The sequence below is a fragment of the Muntiacus reevesi genome, chromosome 2 (genome assembly GCF_963930625.1).
Source record: "Muntiacus reevesi chromosome 2, mMunRee1.1, whole genome shotgun sequence".
Lineage (NCBI taxonomy): Eukaryota > Metazoa > Chordata > Mammalia > Artiodactyla > Cervidae > Muntiacus > Muntiacus reevesi.
The window spans coordinates 9,452,613-9,477,853 of NC_089250.1; the positions used below are offsets into that span (position 1 = coordinate 9,452,613).

The 25,241-nt window shown below is 42.3% G+C and overlaps 1 protein-coding gene across 3 annotated transcripts in view; it reads right to left on the reverse strand.

Moving 5' to 3' along the window:
• The window catches only part of KIF16B (kinesin family member 16B), a 283,334-nt gene that overhangs the window by 34,216 nt on the left and 223,877 nt on the right, over positions 1 to 25,241 (reverse strand). For all 3 annotated transcript variants that reach the window (XM_065920888.1, XM_065920885.1, XM_065920886.1), the window contains one exon: positions 20,974 to 21,063. In XM_065920888.1, coding sequence (XP_065776960.1) covers positions 20,974 to 21,063 — 90 coding nt within the window. The remainder of the gene's footprint in view (positions 1 to 20,973; positions 21,064 to 25,241) is intronic.

Genomic DNA, 25,241 nt, shown 5'->3' on the forward strand with positions numbered 1-25,241 from the left:
CTAGAACTTCCCTGGCAGTCCAGGGGTTAAGACTCCAAGCACCCACTGCCAGGGGTGTGGGTTCCACCCCTGGTTGGGGAGCTACAATCCCATGTGCCTCCTGGCATGGCCAAAACAAACTAACTAACAAAAGCAGAGCTGAAACGACAGCCAAGGAACCGGGGAAACAGTAACAGTACAGTGGGCACCAAAGCCACTTAGGGGCCACTCGCTGTCGATACAGAATGGATTACAGGCCCACTTTCAACATCAGCCCATCTTTTGAAAGGAAAAAAGCAGAAAAGACCATCATAGTCTTTTCTTGGATTAGAGGAAAAAGGGGCAGGAACTGATGCTTCACTCTCAGCATTATAAAAATCCTTATAATCCTTTGTATCTTTAATATTAGAAAAACCCTTAGAAGAATTAGACATCTGGAGTAGAAGAGAGGCCTGAGCGTTTCCTCTCTCCAAGTACGACCACCTCATTTCTTCTGAAGCAGAACAGCACAAGTAATCCTCTGTAGGTTTCATTTCTGGACTATGAATTCTTTAAGCTGTCCAAATGTTTTTAAAAATGGACAATTTACCAAGATAAAAAGAATCACTCGTCAGGACAAATGATGTGCCCGGGAGAGCCAAAAATAGGGAAAAGATTTCTATTGTGCAGAAAGTGTTGCTGTCTGAAAAGTAATATTTCCAACAAATGAAGAATACAAGCAAGGCTGAGAAAGGAGGTGACTGTCCCTGAGTTCTCCTCTCGTGGCCTACAGACACTGACATATGTTGGTTGATTGTTTGGCTTCTCATGTTAAAGAGAAGATTGAAAATAAAATCAATGATATTATCTGGATATTTACAATTTCTTCTCAAGTTCTTCATAGTCAGATTTTTTTTCATTTTTATGGCTTCATTTTTTTTGAACCTAGCACATAGTCAAGTCTGATTTCCATAAGAAACATCGTCAGGAACAGTAAACATCAGTGAGTGGAGGAGACTCCTCTTTCATTTCCTCTGTAACCTCTGACAAAGGAAAACACAGTGCCCTATATTTCTAAAAATGAACGTTCCTGATGTCCTATATTCCTCACAAAAACTCATATAAGTATTTCTGACTTGTATAAAAATGATCAAGGTACTTGGGATCCAGTAATAAGGAAAAACTAACTTTTTATTTGTACAAAATTCTGTCAGAATCATTTTCTGCCAGAGTTAGCTTGCTAATTTCTACTAAAGAGAGTATGCTGGGATTTTTATTGCAGTTGTATTGAAACAACAGATCACTTTGGAAAGAAGTGACATCATAAAGTCTCGAGTTCACCATTCCATGAAAAAATTTTTTAAAACTTCAGCTTCATAAAGAGTAAAAACCATCAATTTCCCCTTTTAACTTTCATGGAGACAGTCTCATGTTAAAAAAATATGATGCAACAGAAATACTCTTCCTACAAACCGTAGAATTTGATGAAACAGCTCTGGTTAAAGACAGTGGACTAAATCTTTTATTTGTTCCCCTTATTGCCTTCAAAAGCACCAAAGAGATGAAAAGTAAAAGAAAGATTCTGACTGCAAAGTAGGAAACCACTAAGTCCATATGCCAGCCACGTGACCCCAGGGAGCCCAGCTTCCCCGCTGCCCCTGCAGGCTGGGGGCCACAAGCCACTTACCAGAGCTGGCAACCAAACCCCTAGGTAGGTATTCCATGAAGCTATGATTAAAGACTGAAGCTGGGGACAAGGAGAAGGTGGGGGACACCGAAGCCAAGGGGGGCAGTGAGGGCTGCTAGGGGAGAGCCCAGAGCTGCTCAAGGTGTAGGTGGGAGAACAGCCCAGGGGCAGACATCTGGCTTCACTGTCACAGGCGGTGACCCCACAGTCCCCGCAAACACCAGAAAACAAGAAAAGGCATGTCTCAATGTGAAGGAAAAAACTGGTGGGACAAAACTTATAAAACTTCCAGGCAAAGGTTTAGGTATGTGGTAGACTGCCGCCTCCCTCTCCATAGGACCTGTCCCCTCCTTGTCCCCATGATTCACTGGTGCTCTCTTCCCCCAAATTAGCCTACATCGTAGCCAGCTAAATACAAAACCACATACTAAAGCCTGTCTACCTCAGCTGCTTTCACATGACACATCGTGTCCAGCTTGCAACAAAAATGACAAGGCATGCCAAAAGCCAAAAAAAAGAAAAAAAAAAGACTACCAGTCTGAGACTATTCTAAAGTGAAAAATGTTGACTGAAAAAAGAAAATCCAGTGACACCAAGCCCTCCTCTCCACTCCTACTACCTGTTCAAAAAAAAAAAAAAAAAAAAAAAAGAGAAAGAAAGAAGCAAGAAGAACTCAAGAAAGAGATGGAAAAAACAAAACAACAAAATAGTAGAAAGAAAGTCCCAGTAGAAGAAAGAAAAAGTTAGAATGACGACAATAAGAACACAGATTAGCTATGAGAGCTGGAAAAAAACAAGGCAAAATGAAATGTGCTAAAGGAAAGAAAGGCTTCGCGTGTGGCGCAAGTGGTAAGGACCCTGCCTACCAACGTAGGAGACAAGAGGAGCAGGTTCCACCCCTGTCTCAGAAGATCCCCTGGCAGCCCACTCCAGTGTTCTGACCTGGGAAAACCCATGGACAGGGGAGCCTCTTTGGTCCATAGGATCCCCAAGAGTCGGACATGACTGAGCACAATCATAAGGGAAAGAAAATATGGCCCTAGAAGTTTATAACTAACACAGAGATGTCTTTAAACTGTGCTGGCCACAGGTAGACATTCTCAAAAAGATAAAACTCTGGTAAAACAAATCAAGGTGAACCTTTAAAAAACATACTGGGTGACCAAAAAATTCCAACAAGAGACAGTACAGTCTAAGGTTCTAAGGAATGAAGAAAGCAAGATAAAGAAAATGCTGCCTCATTTTAAACTCACAACTAGGTAAGAATTACGCATGATTTATGTATGAAAAATGAACTAACAGTTTGACAATATAAAAATAATAAAAATTTTAAAACCAGGTTGGTGGGAGTAAATACACAGGGAGAATCTTATCTTTAAGATCATTTATAAAAGAGAAACACAATTGATAATTTATAAAATGGAAACACACCACATGAAAGCTAGTGTCTATCATTCCCTTCTCCAGGGGATCTTCCCAACCCAGGGATTGACCCTGAGTCTCCTGCATTGCCTGCAGATTCTTTATTATCTGAGTCACCAGGGAAGCCCCATTGTTTTAATAGGCTAACAGGGTTTTGTCAAGAGAACGCACTAGTCATAGCAAACATCCAACATAAGAGATGACTCTACACACGGGCGTCACCAAATGGTAAATACCGAAATCAGATTTTATTACAAAGTTCTATGCAGTCACCAAAAACAAGACCTGGAACTGACAGTGGCTCAGATCATGAACTCCTTATTGCAAAATTCAGGCTTAAATTGAAGAAAGTAGGGAAAACCATTAGAACTTTCAGGTATGACCTAAATCAAATCCCTTATGACTATACAGTGGAGGTGACAAATAGATTCAAGGAATTAGAACTGATAGACACAGTGACTGAAGAACTATGGACAGAGGTTCCTAACACTGTATAGCAGGCGAAGATCAAAACCATCTCCAAAAAAAAGAAACTTCAAGAAGGCAAAGTGGTTATCTGAGAGGGCTTTACAAATAGCTGAGGAAAGAAGAGAAGCAAAAGGCAAGAGAGAAAGGGAAAGAAATACCCAACTGAATGCAAAGTTCCAGAGAATATCAAGGAGAGATAAGAAGGCCTTCTTAAATGAATAACGCAAAGAAATAAAGGAAAACAACAGAATGCGAAAGACTGGAGATCTCATCAAGAAAATTATAGAGATATCAAAGGAAAAATTTATACAAGGATGGGCATGATAAAAGACAGAAACGGTAAGGACCCAAGAGAAGCAGAAGAGATTAAGAAGAGGTGGTAAGAATACACAGAACAAGTGTACCAAAAAAAAGGTCTTCACGACCTGGATAACCACAATGGTGTGGTCACACACCTAGAGCCGGACATCCTGGAGTGTGAGGTCAAGTGGGCCTTAGGAAGCATTACTATGAACATAGTGAAGGTGATGGAATTCCAACTGAGCTACTGCAAATTCTAAAAGATGATGCTGTTCAAAGTGCTGAACTCAATACGCCAGCAAACTTGGAAAACTCAGCAATGGCCACAGGACTGGAAAAGGTCAGTTTTCATTCTAATTCCAAAGAAGGGCAATGCCAAAGAATGTTCAAACTACTGTACAACTGCACTTATTTCATATGCTAACAAGGTGATATGCAAAATCCTTCAAGCAAGGCTACAGCAGTATGTGAATCGAGATTTCTATATGTACAAACTGGGTTTAAAAAAGGCAGAGATCAGATTGCCAACATTCACTGGATCATAGAGAAAGCAAGGGAATTTCAGAAAAACATCTAACTTATGCTTCACTGACTACAAAAAAGACTTTGTGTAGATCACAACAAACTGTAGGAAATTCTTAAAGAGATGGGGATACCAGACCACTTACTTGTCTCCTGAGAAACCTGTATAGGAGTCAAGAAGAAACAGTTAGAACCACGGAGTGGTTCAAAATTAGGAAAGGAGTACAATAAGGCTGTATATTATCACCCTGCTCATTTAATTTACATGCAGAGTACATCATGCGAAATGCTGGGCTGGAAGAATCACAAGCTGGAATCAAGACTGCTGGAAGAAATATCAACAACCTCAGATACGCAGATAACACCACTCTAATGACAGAAAGCAAAGAGGAACTAAAGAGCCTCTTGATAAAGGTGAAAGAAGGGAGTGTTGGCTTAAAACTCAACATTCAGAAAACTGAGATCATGGCATCCAGTCCCAGCTCTTCATGGCAAACAGAAGGGGAAAAAGTGAAAGCAGTGACAGATTTAATTTTCTTGGGTTCCAAAATCACTGCAGATGGTGACTGCAGCCATGAAATTAAAAGACATTTGCTCCTTGGAATGAAAGCTATGCCAAACCTAGATAGCAAGTCAAAAAGCAGAGACATCACTTTGCCAATGAAGGTCCATATATTCAAAGCTATGGTTTTTCCAGTAGTCATGTATGGATGTGAGAGCTGGACCATAAAGAAGGCTAAATGCCAAAGAATTGATACTTTCAAATTGTGGTGCTGGAGAAGACTCTTGAGAGTCCCTTGGAGTGCAAGGAGATCAAACCAGTCCATTTGAAGGAAATCAGTCCTGAATATTCATTGGAAGGACTAATGCTGAAGTGCCCATACTACGACCACCTGCTGTGAAGAGCCAATTCATGGAGAAAAAACCCCAACGCTTGGAAAGACTGAAAGAAAAAGGAGAAGAGGATGGCAGAGGATGAGAGAGATAGATAGCATCACTGACTCAAAGGACATGAATCTGAACAAACTCTGGGAGACAGTGATGGACAGGGAAGACTGACATGCTGTTTTTTCTTATAAACACATTATTTTAGAGGTTATGGTGGAGAAAAATTTAATTTGAAGCTCAGAAATTTCTTCAGTTTTGATTTTCTTTCCCTTTGTTATATTCAAGTAAAATAAATTTAATGTTTTCAATTAAAAATGGCATATATAGAATGACCCCTATGTTATAAAGTTATTTTATTCATTCTTCCTACTCTTTTTCTTCTCATCTTAATTTCTTGGTATCAATCTACATATCCATCCCTTTACCTGCCCCATCCATTTCAGTACTTTAAATAATGTTCGTTAAATAGTAATATTAACTATATTTAGAGTATGATTTTGAGTAATCTGTTGCTTTCTTCTTGTATTCTGTTGCTTTCTTCTTGTATTATGTGAAGCTTTTATAAATGAGCATGCATCATTTTTAGAGGAACAATAAAAAGTGATTATTCTCTGTATATATTTAAAGGAATGGTTAAATTAACATCATATGCCTTTTTCCTTTAATAACCTGAGATTTAGGGCAATCAGATTTCAAGTCTCAGCTCAGCAAAGAGCTGCTTGTATAATGTCTCTAGTTCTTAGTTTCATCGTCTATTAAAATGAAGGAGTTGAACTGAGATATTTCATTTTCGAGCCCTGAAATCCTGTATCTCAGGTACTAATGATTAAAATCTCTCCATGCTGAGTTACGAGAAGCACTTTTGGATACCATGGAGATACTTAACTTGGCTATATCACATTTGAGAAGTGTACCTTACTTCCTGTAAAATCTTCATAGCATTCTTATTTTAAGTAAGGTGAACATGTGTATGGGAAAACAGACCAATATAATAATGAGATGTTACTGTTCAAGAGGTTGTAGAATTGAAAAAGGATAGAAACAAATGGGAATGCAGTATTCATGAGAAAACCTTTAAAATGGTATCACTTCCTGCTACAGTCATTATCCTTAGAGCAGGAGTGGGAAATGATGCAGACATTTGAGCTCTTATGGGAAAATTGTACGTTAAAGTTAAAAATGATGATTGAGGTCAAATATACTGGATATTTGTGAGAGACACGACAGGTCTAGAAAACACTGGAAGGAAACTGAACAACAGCCCTATTACCTACACTGCGTAACTGTGAAATCTAATTATGCAGAGTAAAACACAGGAAACAAATGAGGATTAAAATAGCACACTTCTTTGACCTAAGAGAAACATAACAGCAAGCTCATTCTGCAATTCAGTAAATAAAACATTATTCTAAAGATAAATGTATTGAAACAAAAGCCATAAAAAAAAAGAAATCGATAATTTTGAAGCCTACTGGTTTTCAGTGAAATCTGTCTTGCTCTTTTTCTCTGACTGTGGAGTTTAAAAATCCAAGTTATCAACTTTTATTTTGCATAATTGAGAAGCAAGCCCATAAGTTTCAGGCTGAACAATAACTCTATAGGAAGAATCACGAACAGAGTAAGAAAAGACAGTGGTTCCTTATAATACTAGCATTGCCAATTTATGTAATTATTTGTGAATCTCAGTTTTGAGAGAATGAAAACAGAGTATCCATTTATTCATCAAGTTGGCCAACTATATGTATATTAGAAATAGAGTCAGCATTCTCTGCTGCTTTGTAATATTTCTAAATGATCTCAGCGTGAAATTTTCATCTACAAGTTGGCTTTTCCCTTTTTGATTCCCAATGAACTGACAGAGCCTAATGTCTTCTAAGAGCCATCTTGCTCAAATTCTGACTTCAACGTTTATTACATTATAATAAGATAGGTCGGCCAGGCTGCTGCCATCAAAAAGACAAATTAAATGTAATGGAAAAGTCTGTTTTTATTAGAAGCCTTTCTCTCTTGGCCAAGTTCACTCTAGGTTAGCCAGGTGGTCTTGCAGGCAACAGACAACATAGATTTTGATAAATGGCATCGTTGTTTCTTTGGATATAAATAATGGCAGCCTTAATATAGAAAAGAAATTAAAGTCAGCAATAAAAAAAAACCCTCACCTATCTTTTATGGTTTTATAACAATTAAGCAGTTAAAACTGGGTTATAAATCACTGGAGGAAAACAGAACAACAACTAATAAAGTATGGAATCCTGACTAATGAAAGGAAAACATTTGACTTTTGTTACCACCTAATAAAAGTGTACTTTATTGTCATTCCTCATTTACTAGGCATTTTCTTTACTCCTGTAATATGTGGCTACCTAAACAGTACCCAGTTTTTTTTAAAGATTAGCGAGAAATGGGACTTCCCTGGTGGTCTAGTGGTTAAGACTCCACATTTTCAACGCAGGGGCATGGGTTCCAACCCTGGTGGAAGAACTAAGACCCCGAATGCCACATGGAATGGCAAAAAAAAAAAAAAAAATCGAGAGAAAAATTCTACATGGCAAAACTATATGGTCAAATCAGCTTTAACCCACCTCTTGCCAGGAGACGTAACTACAGGACAACTAGCAGCATCTGAAACACCCACATACTGAAGGTTTATGGTTGTAAATTTCAGCTTCTCCAGCTTTTGAGAAATGCAAATAATGAAAACTCATCAAAGAGCTGCCGTAACTCTCACAGCTGACAAGAGGGAAGCATTTCTGACTACTCAAAATTAATAGCAGCTCCCAAGGCCTTATAAGAACAGCTGTCACTGAGAAATATACTCACAAACAAAGACGCAATTCTCCTCCAAGTTTGACTTATTAGAGGCATGAAGTGGCCACTCTTCAGGACAACCTAGATAATCAAAGGAGCAATGAGCTTCCTTTAGACCTCTGATATGGTAACATGAGGGGCTTCCCTGGTAGCTCAGCTGGTAAAGAATCCACCTGCAATGCAGGAGCTCTCAGTTTGATTCCTGGGTTGGGAAGAGCCCCTGGAGAAGGGATAGCTTACCAGCATTCTTGGACTTCCCTGGTGGCTCAGATGGTAAAGAATCCACCTCAATGTGGGAGACCTGGATTTGACCCCTGGGTTGGGAAGAGCCCCTGGAGGAGAGCATGGCAACCCACTCCAATATTCTTGCCTGGCAAATCCCCATGACAGAGGAGCCTGGAGGGCTACAGTCCGTGGGGTCACAAAGAGTCGGACATGACTGAGCAACTAAATGCAGCGCAGCACATGGTGCCATGAGAGAACCACGCAATATTTATGAGCATGTGCCAGGCGCCTAGCTCAGAGCCTGGCACATCCTAGGTTCTCTTAAGCATCTACCCAACGATCAAGGCAGAATCCTTTGCTGGAGGTCCACATGCAACAGCAAGCAATTATAGTTAGGACATTCCACCATCAGAAGCTGCTGTCCTACCATCACTGAAGTACAGAAACTAGGTGAGATTCTAGGTGTAAAACTACAGCTGGAAATGCACTCAGACTTCCCTGGCAGTCCAGGGGTTAAGATTCCATGCTTCCACGCGGGGTGGGGGGGGGGGTGGGGTGGGGGGGGGGCGGGGCACAGGGTTTGATCCCTGGTTGGGGAACTAAGATCCTGCATGCCACATGGCACAGCCAAAAAAAAATAAACGTACTTAGGAATGCACTGCCTTCCTTATATTTGGTACAAAGACTGTAATTTAAAATCCTACTCCTCCCAAAGCCAATATCAATTTTATTTAGGTATGAGCCAGGTAAGACAGATTTGAGGACATTCATGCATGTCGCAACAATTTTGCAAAGTGAGAAACATTTCAGATCTATAAGTATTTCATACTGCATTTTAAAGAAGAATTATGCAGTTGAATTAACTCAAATGCTTGTATTTTCCATCTGTTACTGTGATGCTAATTTGTCCTTTTCAGGGACTAAGAACGTGACAGAAACCTGTCATTGCCATGACATTCGATAGAAGGAACCCTATTTCTAGTTTTCAACCATGGGGTCTTGCTATGTAACAGATCTTTACAGGCAAGAGATCATCTTCTTCCTGGTCTTGTCGGGAGCACTCTGCAAGCTCCCCCTTTTTGAGTGACCATGGTCATGGAGACTCTGGGCCAAGAAGGCGGCCTAGGAGTCAGAAGACATGAACCTCGCCTGGGCCCCAAGTCTTGAGGGGACTCCAAACAAAACTCTCTCTGGGTATTTGATATCTAATTTCTAAAATGAAAACTGGACTACCCAATCTTTAAGGCGCCCCTGGAGTATGTATGTTTCATAATGTGCAAATGGTTCCAACCCAGTTACAGAAATCTCCTTGCTGGATAGGAAAGCCTACTATGAGTCTATCTTTCATAGTCTTTGGTGCTCAAAGAGGCTATCAACCTGTTTTCATTGTCTAGTTTTCAATTTGCTTGTCATTAATTTTGACAGGATTACTTGTCACTGGAAATCAGCTTTTAGATTTGGTGATCTATAACAAGGACTATAATAATGAAAAATCAATAACGCTCCTATGGTGGATGCAAAAGAAATGACAGGCAGCATCTTAACCAGTGATTCAAAGAGCATCATTTGGGGGCTATTTTTTCCCCTAACTACAAACACCCTCAGATCCCATGTCAGATTACTGAATCAGAATCTCTTAGCTTGGGGCCTGTATTCACGTATCTTGGAAAAGCTTCTTAGCTAATTAATGTCTTTCTCTCCCAACCCACCTTTGAAAGCAGTGATTTAAATACGGATTATCTATCAGGCAGAGAGGATGGTGTAATACAAGCCATATAGTGAGATACCTGGGCCTCTGATAATGCACCAGATCAGGGAGCTGGCAGTGTTCTATTTTTTGCCTACATAGCTGGTTGCTATTTAAAAATTCAAGGAGGCTGAGTGCTTGATGCGGCTGAATTTATCCAAGGCTTACCGAATGCTCCCTGTGGCTATGGTTGGTAGCTTTACAATTTGGGTGGTGAGTAGATTTGCAATTTTTATATTAAATTTGGAATGCTGGTTGTAAAACTGTTTAGAATGCATTTCAGTGATGGATGGCAGATAGCTGTCTAAGACAAATATAAAGCCAGTAGCCGGTTTCTTTTCTTTCCCTTTTTTGGTGCTGCTTTGGGGAAATTACTTGGGAAATAAAGAAGGTGAGAAATGGTCCTATCAGCACAAACTGAAAGTCCATATACAAATGACATAAGCTCCTGCCTAATCGTTTTCTTCTCCCAGTGATATTTACTGGGCACCCAGAGACTGCCAGAAGTGAGACTCAACAGTTGCTCTAACACAGCAATCTTTCATGTTCTACTCGAAGGCTCTGAAAATGCTTTTCTCCCTCAGCTCCGCACCAGGGAGAAAGGAGCCCCCCGGGAACATGGCTGATGGATGCCGATCCTGTCTGACACTAGGGGACTCTGAAGACTCACTGTGATAACTCAGTTACGAGGCAGACAGACAGGCATGCCTGTTCCCAGTAACTTAGGCTCTCACCAGACATGGGCCTTAAAGTGCCCTTAGCATTTATTTTTATTGTACATTTTAATACTTAAAATATCCTATTTTCATGGTTCATCTTCTTGCCTCCGGGCAGAACACAAATCTGCTTCAGAATCACTATTAGCAAAGATTATAAAAGGGCCCTCAAACAATCGATTTCAACGCTTAACAGGTTTCACCACGAGATGCTTCTCTGGAGGCATAAGGGGTCCATTAGGCTCTAGTACTCGGGAGGACTCCTTGTTGAACGTACTAAAATGAAGTCCTTCGCATCTCTGGACCTCCTAAAAGGAGCAGCTCCCTCAGTGACCCTCTGACCTCCTAGCCCCATGTCCTATACCTCATTAAATACACTCAGCCCACCAGACCACTCAACCAAGGAGGGGAGGGGGGAACGGGATGGGATACGAGCTCTTCATCATTCATTCTAATGGTTGAAAGGGAATGAGCTTTTAAAATAGTCTTTTCTGCTTCTGGATGAGCTATGCTTTTGTCTTGATGGACTCTCAGACTATGACCTGGACCCACAAGTAAACTTCACAGACATTAGACATTAACAGTAAACTCTGCCTCATCCATAAAGAGAAGAGGATATTTAATGGGGCTCTGTTTCCGAGCACATAACTTCACTGGTATTTAAAAGGGTTATACTGATTTTAATAGAGTTGAAAATGCACAGTTTTCATATAGATAAAGAACACTTCAGCAGTGATTCACATGACCAAATTTCAAAGGCGTGCTCTCTGGTAGACACTGCACGATTCTTTGTAGTTACTTTCAATAACGTGCTTCATCTGAGGCTCTCACGATCTTCTACAAACTAGCTGTGGCGTAATCATTTTATAGATGTGGACTCTGAAGACACAGGGTTTAATTTGATGAAGATTTCATACGAGGTCAATGAAGGGGCAGAGAGAAGGGAAGCCAGGAGGAGCACTATCTTGCACAATAAATGTCAGTGCATCAAGGGGACAAACTAACTCAAAACAGAAGGCAAAGCTACTTAGGATCCAGAGGAAAACGCTAAGATGACAGAACATAAATAGATAAAAATAAAACAACAATTTTACAACCCTTGAATAATGCAGCACCTCCATTCAGGGAGCGCTCAGCCCGCACACACAAGTGAATCTGGAAACAGACTGAGTGTAACGCTTACATACAAGCCTGGTCACCTGCAAGCAGCCTGCTCATCTTCAGTATTATTCAGGACGAATAATTTAGTTTTCTTTTCTTGTTCTGAAATTTGTCACCATAAAAAATAATGGGTTAAATTTTTCTGTGATTTTTGCTTTTTCCCTGCCCACAATCCCCACACCCCAGAGTTTCAGGGAATCCACTGACTTCTCATCCTTTCAATTCACAAGTCCACTTTGTGTGTAAACACCCCTGAGTTCCTTCTATTTTCTTCGCAGACATATGTTACACCTACTAACCAACAACTCCTGCCTGTGTTAACTGGTTCACCACCCGTGTATACAAAGCATCCCTTAGGGGCCCTTCAGTGGACATCATTCGCCTTAAGGAGACATTACAGTAAACAATTAAGCAAATGAAAGTGAACAAACAGGGAGATTAGAAGACATAGCTGAACGACGCGTAAGGAATTCTTAGGACCCTCTCACTAATGGGGTGAAGGCTCTCAGGGGTCTCAGTCACCCCGTTTCTGCATGCTTTCCCTAACCTTGCTTTTTTGCAAACTGGGTCTTTAAGAACAGGTGAACAACTACGAGAGTTCTTGCCAGAGACAGTCAGCACTTGCAGATAGGTAGATATCTTACAGAATGTACAGGGTGGTCGTCACAACAGTAAAAATCCGGAAACTGCCTGAGGGGCCATCAAGTGGATTCTTGGAACCTGATCAGCTGACACGCCAACTGCTACCAGGCACCACTGCTCATGGGAAGATGATTCCTCGCTTAACAAGTAGATAAACTGTTTGTGAGCCAGGGAAACCATAGCTATCTGGGAGGAAGCCACAGCTTAAGGCTTCTCTGAGTGAGGTGACTCTTGTAATTCAGCATGTCCCGCATGCAGATTCTGGACATTCTGCCCATGGAGCTGTTCCCAGAGAAAGTGGCTCTCTTTTGCCTAGAATTCTATATAGCAGACTGGTTCCTCAGGCCTCCCCACACGGGTCTCTTACCACCTAACTTACTATATCCTGGGAGAGGTGGGGCAAAGACAACAGCGCTTAGACAGCCATGCAGACTGTGGGGTTCACTGCGGCCAGGCCCTCCCTGCACCTGGGCCCTGCTGGCAAGCAGTGATCTCTGTCTTACATCGTTCCTGGGCCACCCCGGCTGAGCAGGGCCTACAGACCATGTGGAGGCAGCTGATGATGTCAAGAAGATTCACATTAGATACAGGGATGGAGGTCATACAAACAATAACAAGAGTGACTATAAGGGACGAACACTTAATACATAGATTCTTGATCTCAAATCCCAACAAACACTTGGCAAGGAAGGCTACACCAAAGAAATGTCAACTTTATGAAAAAAAAAAAAGCTGATATTCATCCTGATATTCAAGCTTCATCTTGAAAATCTTAAATGGACAATGCTGTCCTCTCAGCAAAACAAGATTGACTGTGATCTAGAATGACATGTTACTGTGTACTTAGAGATGATGTTTCTCCTCATTTCTGTTTGGATATTGTTTGGTTAGAAATAGGAATCAGAGTTGGGCTGCCTGGGCTTCTGCTCACAGGCTGTGTCACAAGAGGCAAATCTCGCACCTCCAGCAGAGACCACGAACGTCAAAGGCAGAGCACAGCTTGGCAGGCTGCAGTCAGTGAACGGTGAGATGTCCGTCAGAGCCGAGGCCTCGGAAAAGCTCCTCGACGCTGGGGTAGTCCCACAGGGCTTGTGATTAGCTCGGCTTCCCTTTCTCGGCGGTGTTGTTTTAGGATCTCACTACGTGATTTCAACCACTACTCATATTCTCTCTTCTCTTTCAAATTCAGGCATACTGTCTGCAGTTTCTCTTTCAAAAACTGTTTTTGTCCTCATAAGTCGTGAAGCGGGACTCAGCATGGAAAAGCAACTTCCAGTCTTTGTTATTTACATCGGGAGTCCATCTTCAGGAAATGGGTTTCTGGGAAAAGACGCCTATTAACAGAATGGAAATGCCAGCCGGGCTTCGATATTCAGCCCCTCCTTTGCAGCACCCAGTGTGATGGGTTTTCCATGGCCCCACGGAGTCTCGGCCCTCCTCTCTGCCACACTTGCCCCTTTTTAAAGGGCTTTTAATTCTGGAAACACATTGAGCTTGGTCCCACCCCAAGGCCTTTGCACTTGCTGTTCGCTCACCTTCAAATGAGCTCACCTCCAGATCTTCAAGCCTCCGTTTCTTTCCGGCACTGAGATCTCAGCTCAGCCTCACTCTTCTGAGATCAGCTTTCTCACCAACCCATCTACAGCAGCCCACGGCCCGGCTCACACTGTCACAGTGCTTTATTGTACTTCCCCATGGCACTTAGCACCATTTAAAACCCTCTTATTTACTGGGTTTCACTTGTCTGTTTATTGCACATTTTCTCTGACTCATGAGAGGATGGGTGTGGTTGTGTCGATCACAACTGCATGCACACTGCAGGGCTGCTCCAGACAGATTTACCGCCGGATGAAAGGGGAAACCACCTCAATTTTTTTTTTTTCATGTGAAAGCCACTTAATTTTTTCAGCATGTATGTAATACACTCTTCTTCCTTCTGAAAATAATTTTACACATGTGATCATCTCTGTTCATTAATTTTCCCTGGTACCACACAACAGCTTCAGTTCACAGGTTAACTTATTGTTAACCTCAGGTGACTTGTCTTCTACTATATCTTTAAAGATTGCTTGTGTCGGCTCTAAAATTTTCTTTAAAACGTTGATTCAGTCAGTTCAGTCGCTCAGTCGTGTCCAACTCTTTGCGACCCCATGAACTGCAGCACACCACGCCTCCCTGTCCATCACCAACTCCCAGAGCCTAACAAAACCCATGTCCATTGAGTCAGTGATGCCATCCAACCATCTCATCCTCTGTTGTCCCCTTCTCCTCATGCCTCAATCTTTCCCAGCATCAGGGTCCTTTCAAATCAGTCAGCTCGTCGCATCAGGTGGCAAAGTATTGGAGTTTCAGCTTCAGCATCAGTCCTTCCAATGAACACCCAGGGCTGATCTCCTTTAGGATGGACTGGTTGGATCTCCTTGCAGTCCAAGGGACTCTCAAGAATCTTCTCCAACATCACAGTTCAAAAGCATCAATTCTTCAGTGCTCAGGTTTCTTCACAGTCCAACTCTCACATCTCATACATGACCACTGGAAAAACCACAGCCTTTATTGGCAAAATAATGTCTCTGCTTTTTAATACACTGTCTAGGTTGGTCACAGCTTCCCTTCCAAGGAGTAAGAGTCTTTTAATTTCACAGCTGCAGTCACCATCTGCAGTGATTTTGGAGCCCCCCAAAATTAAGTCTGACACTGTTTCCACTGTTTCCGCATCTATTTGCCGTGAAGTGATGGGAGCAGACGCTATAATCTTAGTTTTCTGAATGTTAAGCTTTAAGTCAACTTTTTCACTCTACTCTTTCATCAAGAGGTTCTTCAGTTTTTTGCTTTCTGCCATAAGGGTGGTGTCATCTGCATATCTGAGGTTATTGCTATTTCACCCGGCAATCTTGATTCCAGCTTGGGCTTCATCCAGCCCAAGCGTTTCTCATGATGTACTCTGCATATAAGTTAAATAAACAGGGTGACAATATACAACTTTGATGTACTCCTCTTCCTATTTGGAACCAGTCTGTTGTTCCATGTCCTGTTCTAACTGTTGCTTCCTGACCTGCATAGAGGTTTCTCAAGAGGCAGGTCAGGTGGTCTGGTATTCCCATCTCTTTCAGAATTTTCCAGTTTGTTGTGGTCCACACAGTCAAAGACTTTGGCATAGTCAAAAAGCAGAAATAGCTGTTTTTCTGGAACTCTCTTGCTTTTTTGATGATCCAGCGGATGTTGGCAATTTGATTTCTGGTTCCTCTCCCTCTTCTAAAACCAGCTTGAACATCTGGAAGTTCACGGTTCACATATTGCTGACACCTGGCTTGGAGAATTTTGAGCATTACTTTACTAGCGTGTGAGATGAGTACAACTGTGCGGTTGTTTGAGCATTCTTTGGGATTGGAATGAAACTGACCTTTTCCAGTCCTGTGGCCACTGCTGAGTTTTCCAAATTTGCTGGCATATTGACTGCAGCACTTTCACAGCATCATCTTTTAGGATTTGAAATAGCTCAACTGGAATTCCATCACCTCTACTAGCTTTGTTCGTAGTAATGCTACCTAAGGCCCCCTTGACTTCACATTCCTGGATGTCTGGCTCTAGGTAAATAATCACACCATCATGATTATCTGGGTCATGAAGATCTTTTTTGTAGAGTTCTTCTGTGTATTCTTGCCACCTTTTCTTAATATCTTCTGCTTCTGTCAGGTCCATACCATTTCTGTCCTGTATTGAGTCCATCTCTGCATGAAATATTCCCTTGGTACCTCTAATTTTCTTGAAGAGATCTCTAGTCTTTCTCATTCTATTGTTTTCCTCTCTTTCTTTGCACTGATCACTGAGGAAGGCTCTAATTTCTCCCTGTTATTCTTTGGAATCTGCATTCAAATGGGTATATCTTTCCTTTTCTCCTTTGCTTTTCGCTTCTCTTCTTTTCACAGCTATTTGTAAGGCTTCCTCAGACAACCATGTTGCCTTTTTGCATTTCTTTTTCCTGGGGATGGTCTTGATCCCTGTCTCCTGTACAATGTCATGAACTGCTGTCCATAGTTTATCAAGCTCTCTGTCTATCAGATCTAGCCCTTTAAATCTATTTCTCACTTCCACTGTATAATCGTAAGGGATTTGATTTAGGTCATACCTGAATGGTCTAGTAGTTTTCTCCACTTTCTTCAATTTCAGTCTGAGTTTGGCAATAAAGAGTTCATGATCTGAGTCAGCTCCAGGTCTTGTGTTTGCTGACTGTATAGAGCTTCTCCATCTTTGGCTGCAAAGAATATAATCAATCTGATTTTGGTGTTGGCCATCTGGTGATATCCATGTGTAGAGTCTTCTCTTTTGTTGTTGGAAGAGGGTGTTTGCTATGACCAGTGCGTTCTCTTTGCCCTGTCTACTAGCCTTTGCCCTGTCTCATTCCGTACTCCAAGGCCAAATTTGCCTGTTACTCCAGCTGTTTCTTGACTTCCTACTTTTGCATTCCAATCCCCTATAATGAAAAGGACATCTTTTTTGGGTGTTAGTTCTAAAAGGTCTTGTAGGTCTTCATAGAACCGTTCAACTTCAGCTTCTTCAGTGTTACTGGTCAGGGCATAGGCTTGGATTACTGTGATATTGAATGGTTTGCCTTGGAAACAAACAGAAATCATTCTGTCGTTTTTGAGTTTGCATCCAAGTACTGCATTTTGGACTCTTTTGTTGACTATGATGGCTACTCCATTTCCTCTAAGGGTTTCCTGCCCACAGTAGTAGATAAAATGGTCCTCTGAGTTAAACTCACCCATTCCAGTCCATTTTAGCTCGCTGATTCCTAGAATGTCGATGTTCACTCTTGCCATCTCCTGTTTAACCACTTCCAGTTTGCCTTGATTCATAGACCTAACATTCCAGGTTCCCATGCAATATTGCTCTTTATAGCATCGGACCTTGCTTCTATCACCAGTCACATCCACAACTGGGTGTTGTATTTGCTTGGGCTTTATCCCTTCATTCTTTCAGGAGTTATTTCTCCACTGATCTCCAGTATCATATTGGGCACCTACCGACCTGGGGAGTTCATCTTTCAGTATCCTATCTTTTTGCCTTTTCATACTGTTCATGGCGTTCTCAAGGCAAGAGTACCCTTCTCTAGTGGACTGTACTGATTATAGCTGTCTATTAATTTCTTTGCCAATTCGTTTAAATATCGCTCACCTGAAATTTCAACTATATTGCCATTTTATTAGAAAGCATTCCTAAAACATCCTTATACTACTTCTGCCCATCACAATTTACTGATATTTTTCCTAGAATACCTGTACCTCACTACTTTTTATTTTATTTCTTCATTTATTTATATTAGTTGGAGGCTAATTACTTTAAAATATTGTACTGGTTTTTGCCATACATTGATATGAATCAGCCATGGATTTACATGTGTTCCCCATCCCAATCCCCCCTCCCACCTCCCTCCCCATCCCATCCCTCTGGGTCTTCCCAGTGCATCAGCCCTGAGCACTTGTCTCATGCATCCAACCTGGGCTGGTGATCTGTTTCACACTTGATAATATACATGTTTCAGTGATATTCTCTCAGATCATCCTATCCTCACCTTCTCCCACAGAGTCCAAAAGTCTGTTCTGTACATCTGTGACTCTTCTTCTGTCTTGCATATAGGGTTATCGCTACCATCTTCCGAAATTCCACATATATGCGTTAGTATACTGTATTGGTGTTCTTCTTTCTGGCTTACTTCACTCTGTATAATGGGCTCCAGTTGCATGCACCTCATTAGAACTGATTCAAATGAATTCTTTTTAATGGCTGAGTAATATTCCATGGTGTATATGTACCACAACTTTCTTATCCATTCATCTGCTGATGGGCATCTAGGTTGCTTCCATGTCCTGGCTATTATAAACAGTGCTGCGATGAACATTGGGGTGCACGTGTCTCTTTCAGATCTGGTTTCCTCAGTGTGTATGCCCAGAAGTGGGATTGCTGGGTCATATGGCAGTTCTGTTTCCAGTTTTTTAAGGACTCTCCACACTGTTCTCCATAGTGGCTGTACTAGTTTGCATTCCCACCAACAATGTTAAGAGGGTTCCTTTTTCTCCACACCCTCTCCAGCATTTATTACTTGTAGACTTTTGGATAGCAGCCATCCTGACTGGCATGTAATGGTACCTCATTGTGGTTTTGATTTGCATTTCTCTGATAATGAGTGATGTTGAGCATCTTTTCATGTGTTTGTTGGCCATCTGTATGTCTTCTTTGGAGAAATGTCTGTTTAATTCTTTGGCCCATTTTTTGATTGGTTCATTTATTTTTCTGGAATTGAGCTGCAGGAGTTGCTTGTATATTTTTGAGATTAATTCTTTGTCTGTTGCTTTGTTTGCTATTATTTTCTCCCATTCTGAGGGCTGTCTTTTCACCTTGCTTATAGTTTCCTTTGTTGTGCAAAAGCTTTTATGTTTCATTAGGTCTCATTTGTTTATTTTTGCTTTTATTTCCAATATTCTGGGAGGTGGGTCACAGAGGATCTTGCTGTGATTTCTGTCGGAGAGTGTTTTGCCTATGTTCTCCTCTAGGAGTTTTATAGTTTCTGGTCCTACATTTAGATCCTTAATCCACTTTGAGTTTATTTTTGTGTATGGTTTTAGAAAGTGTTCTATTTTCATTCTTTTACAAGTGGTTGACCAGTTTTCCCAGCACCACTTGTTAAAGAGGTTGTCTTTTCTCCCTTGTATATTCTTGCCTCCTTTGTCGAAGATAAGGTGTCCATAGGTTTGTGGATTAATCTCTGGGCTTTCTATTTTGTTCCACTGTACCCCACTTTAAGTGGTAACTGCAACATAGCATGCATATTTTTAGAGTGTCAGTTATTATTATATTTTCCTGGTTTATTGTCAAGCATGCCTGATATAAATTTAAGATGCAGAAGAGAAGACCTTCTGGTTCTTGTCTGTTACTTATATTACAAGAATTTATAAAAGTGTGCCTATGTAGAATGGCACTGAAAGAACTGATGTGAAGTAAGTAATGGAATGAAGTTACACACACACACACACACACACACACATATTCCTGGTAAAGTTTGTATCCTTTTGTTTCAAATAAATTGTTTCTCCACCTACTACTACTGTGGGAATTTAGTAAGCTAATATCTATACATTATTAAAGTACTGATATAATAACTTACCATCAAGTAGTTAATGAGCTGCAAAGCTCACTGCAAAAACCAGTTGTTCTGTACATTTAATATGTACACAATTACTTCTTCTTATTGTCAAAATTAACAGGATAGGAAGAGTAAATTGCAGAAACAAACTTAATAACAACTGTGATGTAGTTACTTTTGGAACTGAAGCCTCTTGGGAACACTGAGCTAAAATTCATACCTGAAGCTTCTTCAATTTTTAACTGCATACTATTATAACAATGACTTAACAACAGAATTTCAGAGATAACTCAGTTTTTCCTGGACCCAAGATTCTTCTGCACATCAAGAAGTCACTTTATTTACAAAAAGGAATTCTTCTTTATGTTGTGTATCAGATAACAGAGAGTAGAAGCCATGGAGGAAATACTATGTAATTAACATGAAACAAGTTAGGGACACGTGTAGGATTAAATTAGTTTTAGAATGTCGTAAGAAACTATAAAAATAGGGCTAAACAGCCACACTTAGGGAAAGCAGGCTGAAAAGACAATGACTAATGATCGATTTATAGTCAGTTCAATCCAAAATTCCCAAAGAGCAATGCCTACACAAGGCTTCCTTTAACTGGAGCAAAAATAAACAAAAAGTAAGAATAATGTGTATCTCTTGGAAGATGCACGTTAATTTTAGGAATACGTTCCTTTGCTGAAAAGTATTAAAAAACCAGTCTTTGTCCAAATTTTTAAAAAATGATTACTAATGTATCCACACACTCTGGGTATCTTATCAGATGCATGAAATGCCTCCTTACTTCTAGATAGTTCTGTATTTACTATCCATCTCCCCTGCATGTGTGATGGCAAATTAACTTTTATGACTTTACTCCTCATTATGTGGAAGTCTAAGCATTAATGTAGTCTTTTTTAAGGGAAAAAGGGGCAAATTCATACTGAAAAATGTATTACTATTTTAATATACCTCACTTATGGTTGAGAAGTTATAAATTGATCAAAATATTTATTTAAAATACATCATATAATTAATGAAAAGGATAGAATTCACTTATTGTTCCTTACTATCACCAAAATTCTGTGTTCAGAAAGATGTCTAAATTGTGTAAAATACAAACGGAACAGAGAACAAAAATCAAAAAGCTATCTTTGAAAGATGAGTGACTGAAGTAAAACTTGCTGACATGCATAAGCTAATACCTAAAGAGGAAGGAGGGGGCATTGATAGGGCAGCCAATGGCATTTACTTTTTAAAACAGATCTTCTTAATTGAAAATAACTATGTCATAACTCACCTCTGCATACTTCAGCTTCAGTGTCTTATGCATTTCTCGGAAACGACTGTATCGTCTGAACACGGTCCACGTCTCATCCAGGACAGTGATCTATTCATGGGGAAAAGCGAAACAAATCAGCATTAATTAGAGGAAAAGGTGACTCAGTTTCTTTAAAATAATTTACAAATTAACAAAAAGTGATTAGCATGTAAATTTCCCCAGAAGTGAAAACATTAATCTAGCGACACAAATCAGCCTTATAAATAACAACTGTGCTCTGCTGACACATGCATCTCTGCTTCCCAAATCGTGTTAGGAGCAGGACGCTCCCCTGTAAAGTGAAGGACAGAGTCTCCTCTTCAGGGCTTATCAGAAGTTCCCTCAGCTCTCCACGTGGGGCGCAGAGGAAACGTCACGGCGGGGCCTCTCAGAGTGCTATGCCCACACAGAACGTTTGCGCTCTTATATAAAATGCAGTGTCGGCTCCAGATGCCACCACCATGGACAAGAGAGAAGCAGCAGCAAAGAAAGAGGGACGAGGAGAAGGAAGAGGGAGGGCAAAGGAGGAGAAGGTGGAGGACAAAGAGAAAAATGAAGAAAGAAAAAACTGTCTGCATGCCAGTGATCATCAGCATCCAAACCCTCACTATCACCTGCTTTGTTTCGGAGGAAGACTTCCCAGTCCAGCCTCCACCCGGCAGAGGCGCTTACTGCTCCTGTTGGAGGATGTGTCCTTTGGACACTCTGGCACCCGTCAATCATACACCAAGGTCACGGGGACCTGAAGAAGCTGGGAGACACCACCCACCTCTGTGGTCGCACTTGAGTCACCAATTCCCATCGCACCCCCACCACTGCTCCAGGCCCATGTCCCCAGCCGGGAGACGACTTTTCTTTAGATGTCGCACAGCAACTTCAAGGTCAGTTTGTCTGAAAAAAACCCATCCATTTTCATTTTCCCCGGTCTGAACTCCGCTTCATCTCAGTGCCGGTCACGACCACCCACCGAGCCACGCCAGACGGACGCTGGTCCAGCTGCCCCAGCACACCACAGTCAGACAAGCCCCGGGCCCCGCGCCTTCCTCGGGGTTCTACCTTCTCAGCCTTTGCCACCACCGCCGGCTCACTCTGGGCCACGTGGCCTTGGCCGAGCCTCCCACAGTGTCCCCACCCAGCTGCCCCTCCCATCCCTTCTCTGCACCGCTGACGCTGACGGGGAGCTCTCTAACACTTAAATCTGATCCTTCTACCTCCACCTGTAAGTCCCCAGAAGCTTCACGCCGTTCCTAGAAAAAGACCCACATTTTAGACTCACGCCCCTCCAGCAGCCTCTGCCCGCGGGTGTCTTCGCTCACGGGCACCCCCTGTAAACCGCACACTCTTTTCCACGCTGGCCTCTGCGGGGGCCACACCCCTGAACCAGAAACCTCACCCCACGCGTGAGAGGAACACCCTCCTCAGGCTGGTGATTCAGCCTGATTCGCCCACATGGAAACTCCAGGGGGTGAGCAGGGAAGTCGGGGATCAGCAAACCACCAGGATCGGCAGGGGCAGGACACCCATGCAGAGCCCTCGGGAGGAGGGGCAAACCTTGAGTCTCAGCCTCAAGGTTCGCTCATTTCCCCAAGTGGCAAATGAGACGATTTAGGGTTGTACAAGGATGTACGTTTCAGAATGTTCATCATCTGGCTCTAGATTCATCATTTACAACAAAGCTTCAATTTCTTCCTGTTTCCTTTTAAAAAGATATTTAAATAAGGGAAAGAAAAAAGATAATTATGTTAACAAAAAAGCATTTAGCAAAAATGGTACCAATGTCACCGAAAGTTGGGAAATACTGCCCCTGGGAGCTCGGCTGGGGGCCTTCTCCCCGGCTCTCTCCTTCCCAACAGACCCCACCGAGCACAATGAGCAAGGGGGGAGGGCTTCCTTAGGGCGGGAGCTCAGCCGTTCACCAGCCTGGCTGGACACAGACCAGGTGGGCGTGATACTGCCTGCCTGCCAAGAAAGCCCAGCAATGAATGGAACCACACCTGTGACCTGGGAGCCGTAAGATGCTGGATGCTCCCCGGGAGACCATTCTGTCCTGGAATTCTGGAATCTACAGAAACACAGAAGCAGCCTGGGTCCCCCTCCTCCCTCAGAGCTAATACTCCCTGGATCTCTGAGTGCTTCCACTGTTCCTCTTCAACTCAGTCAATCATCTGCAAAATCCCCCCATCCTAGCCTCTTTCGGGAACATCCCCTTCACCTTCACTCTAACTGGTCACCAGGGGACCCCTCCCGCTGCAGCCCTCTCAAGTAGGGACTCTGTTCTCCCCACACTCTGCATCCCATCATCCCGGGAGGTCGGTGGACGCACTTGTGCTTCCACCCGACTTTTACACCACTGCTCCTCTGCCCTCTCTAAACACCCCCACATGAAGACCACGCCTTCAGATCTTACCTTTATCCACCCTTCTCACAGGCAATTCACCTCACTTACATCCCTGACTTCTTGAACATCTTGGGTTTTGCTCACTGTCATCTGCTCCTAGGCTACAGAAGTCCTGCCATGAATCTTGGTAGTTAAATCAATGACAGATGATCCCTCCAATGCCCTGACCTCCTGTTCTTTGACTTCTGTCCTGTTTCCTTCCTCACCCAACGGGAAAACCATGGGCAATCATTACAACCATCCCCTTACATTCAACCCCAAATCTCTTCGTCCTGGCTCTTGAAGTTCTCGCGACTAAGCTAAACCACAACCTTGGTTAAATCCGACTGTCTGCTTACTCCTGGCCTGCAGCTGTCTAGCAGGATGGGGCTGCAGGAACACACACCACCATCGGCCGCCTGGTCCTCCTTCAGTCACAGTCACCATTCTGCAGTCAGCCAGGATGTCTCCCACCAGTTGGTTACGCCACATTTCCCAACTCCATCCACTCTCCCATTCTCTTCGATCAGAGTTTTCTAAAGTTACCCCATCTTTCTCCTCGAGCCTTCATCACCCCCACTGCCCATCCTCCACGCCTTTCTCAACACAGCAGCCAGAGCAATCTTGTTAAAAACTGCGCGAAGGAGCCATTTCTTTGCTCAGATGGGACATCCTCTCAAGGAGTCTCCTCCCCGGCCTCGTCTCTGGCCGCACTCTCCCTTGCTCACTCTGCCTTCCTCGCTTATCTGGAATCCATCGAACATGCTACACGGTAATTGTGACCTCAGGAAGCGCATGTGTGATTTTTCCTTTTTCTGGAATGCTCTTTCCATATGACTAGCTCCAGCACATCCTTCAAGTCTTTGCTTAAAAGCCCACTTTCTCAGCGATGCCTCCTCTGGATATACTACTGCAGCCCCCCCACTCCTTATTCCCCATCTCCACAATACTTACTCCTCGTATTTTTCTACTAAGCATGTCTTCCTACCTAACATGGTACAGTCATGCCTTCAAGACACTGTGGGTTGGGTTCCACCGTAAAGTCTATATTGCAATAAAGTCAGTCACAGGACTAAAGAGACATGCCTTCAAACAAGACATACAGATGGCCAACAAACACGTGAAAAAATGCTCAACATCACTAATTTTTAGAACAATGCAAATCAAAACCACCGTGAGGTTATCACCTCACACTGGTCAGAATGGCCATCACCAAAAATCTACAAACAAAAAATGCTGGAGAGGGTATGAGGAAAAGGAAACCCTCTTGCACTATTTGTGGGAAGGTAAATTACTGCAGCCACTATGGAGAACGGTATGGAGTCATCTTAAAAGACTAAAAATAGAACTACCATATGATCCAGCAGTCCCATACCTGGGCATATACTCTGAGAAAACCATAATTCAAGAATATACCAATGTTCATTGCAACACTATTTACAACAGCCAGGACGTGGAAGCAACCTAAATACCCGTCAACAGATGAATGTATAAAGAAGATGCGGTACAAATGCACAATGGAATATTACTCAGCCATAAAAAGGAACGAAGTTGAGTCATTTATAGAAACATGGATGGACCTCGAGTCTGTTATACAGGGTGAAGTAAGTCAGAAAGAGAAAACCAAATAACATACATTAATGCATATATATGGAATGTACAAAAATGGGACCGATGAACCTATTTGCAGGGCAGGAATTAGAGACAGACTTGGGGACATGGGAGTGGGGAGGGGAAGGGGGGACAAGTTGGGCGAGTAGCGCTGACATATATACACTACCACGCGTAAAATAGACAGTGAGTGGGAAGCTGCCGTGTACACGGCACACGGAGCCCAGCTCGAGCTCTGTGATGGCCTGGAGGGTGGGAA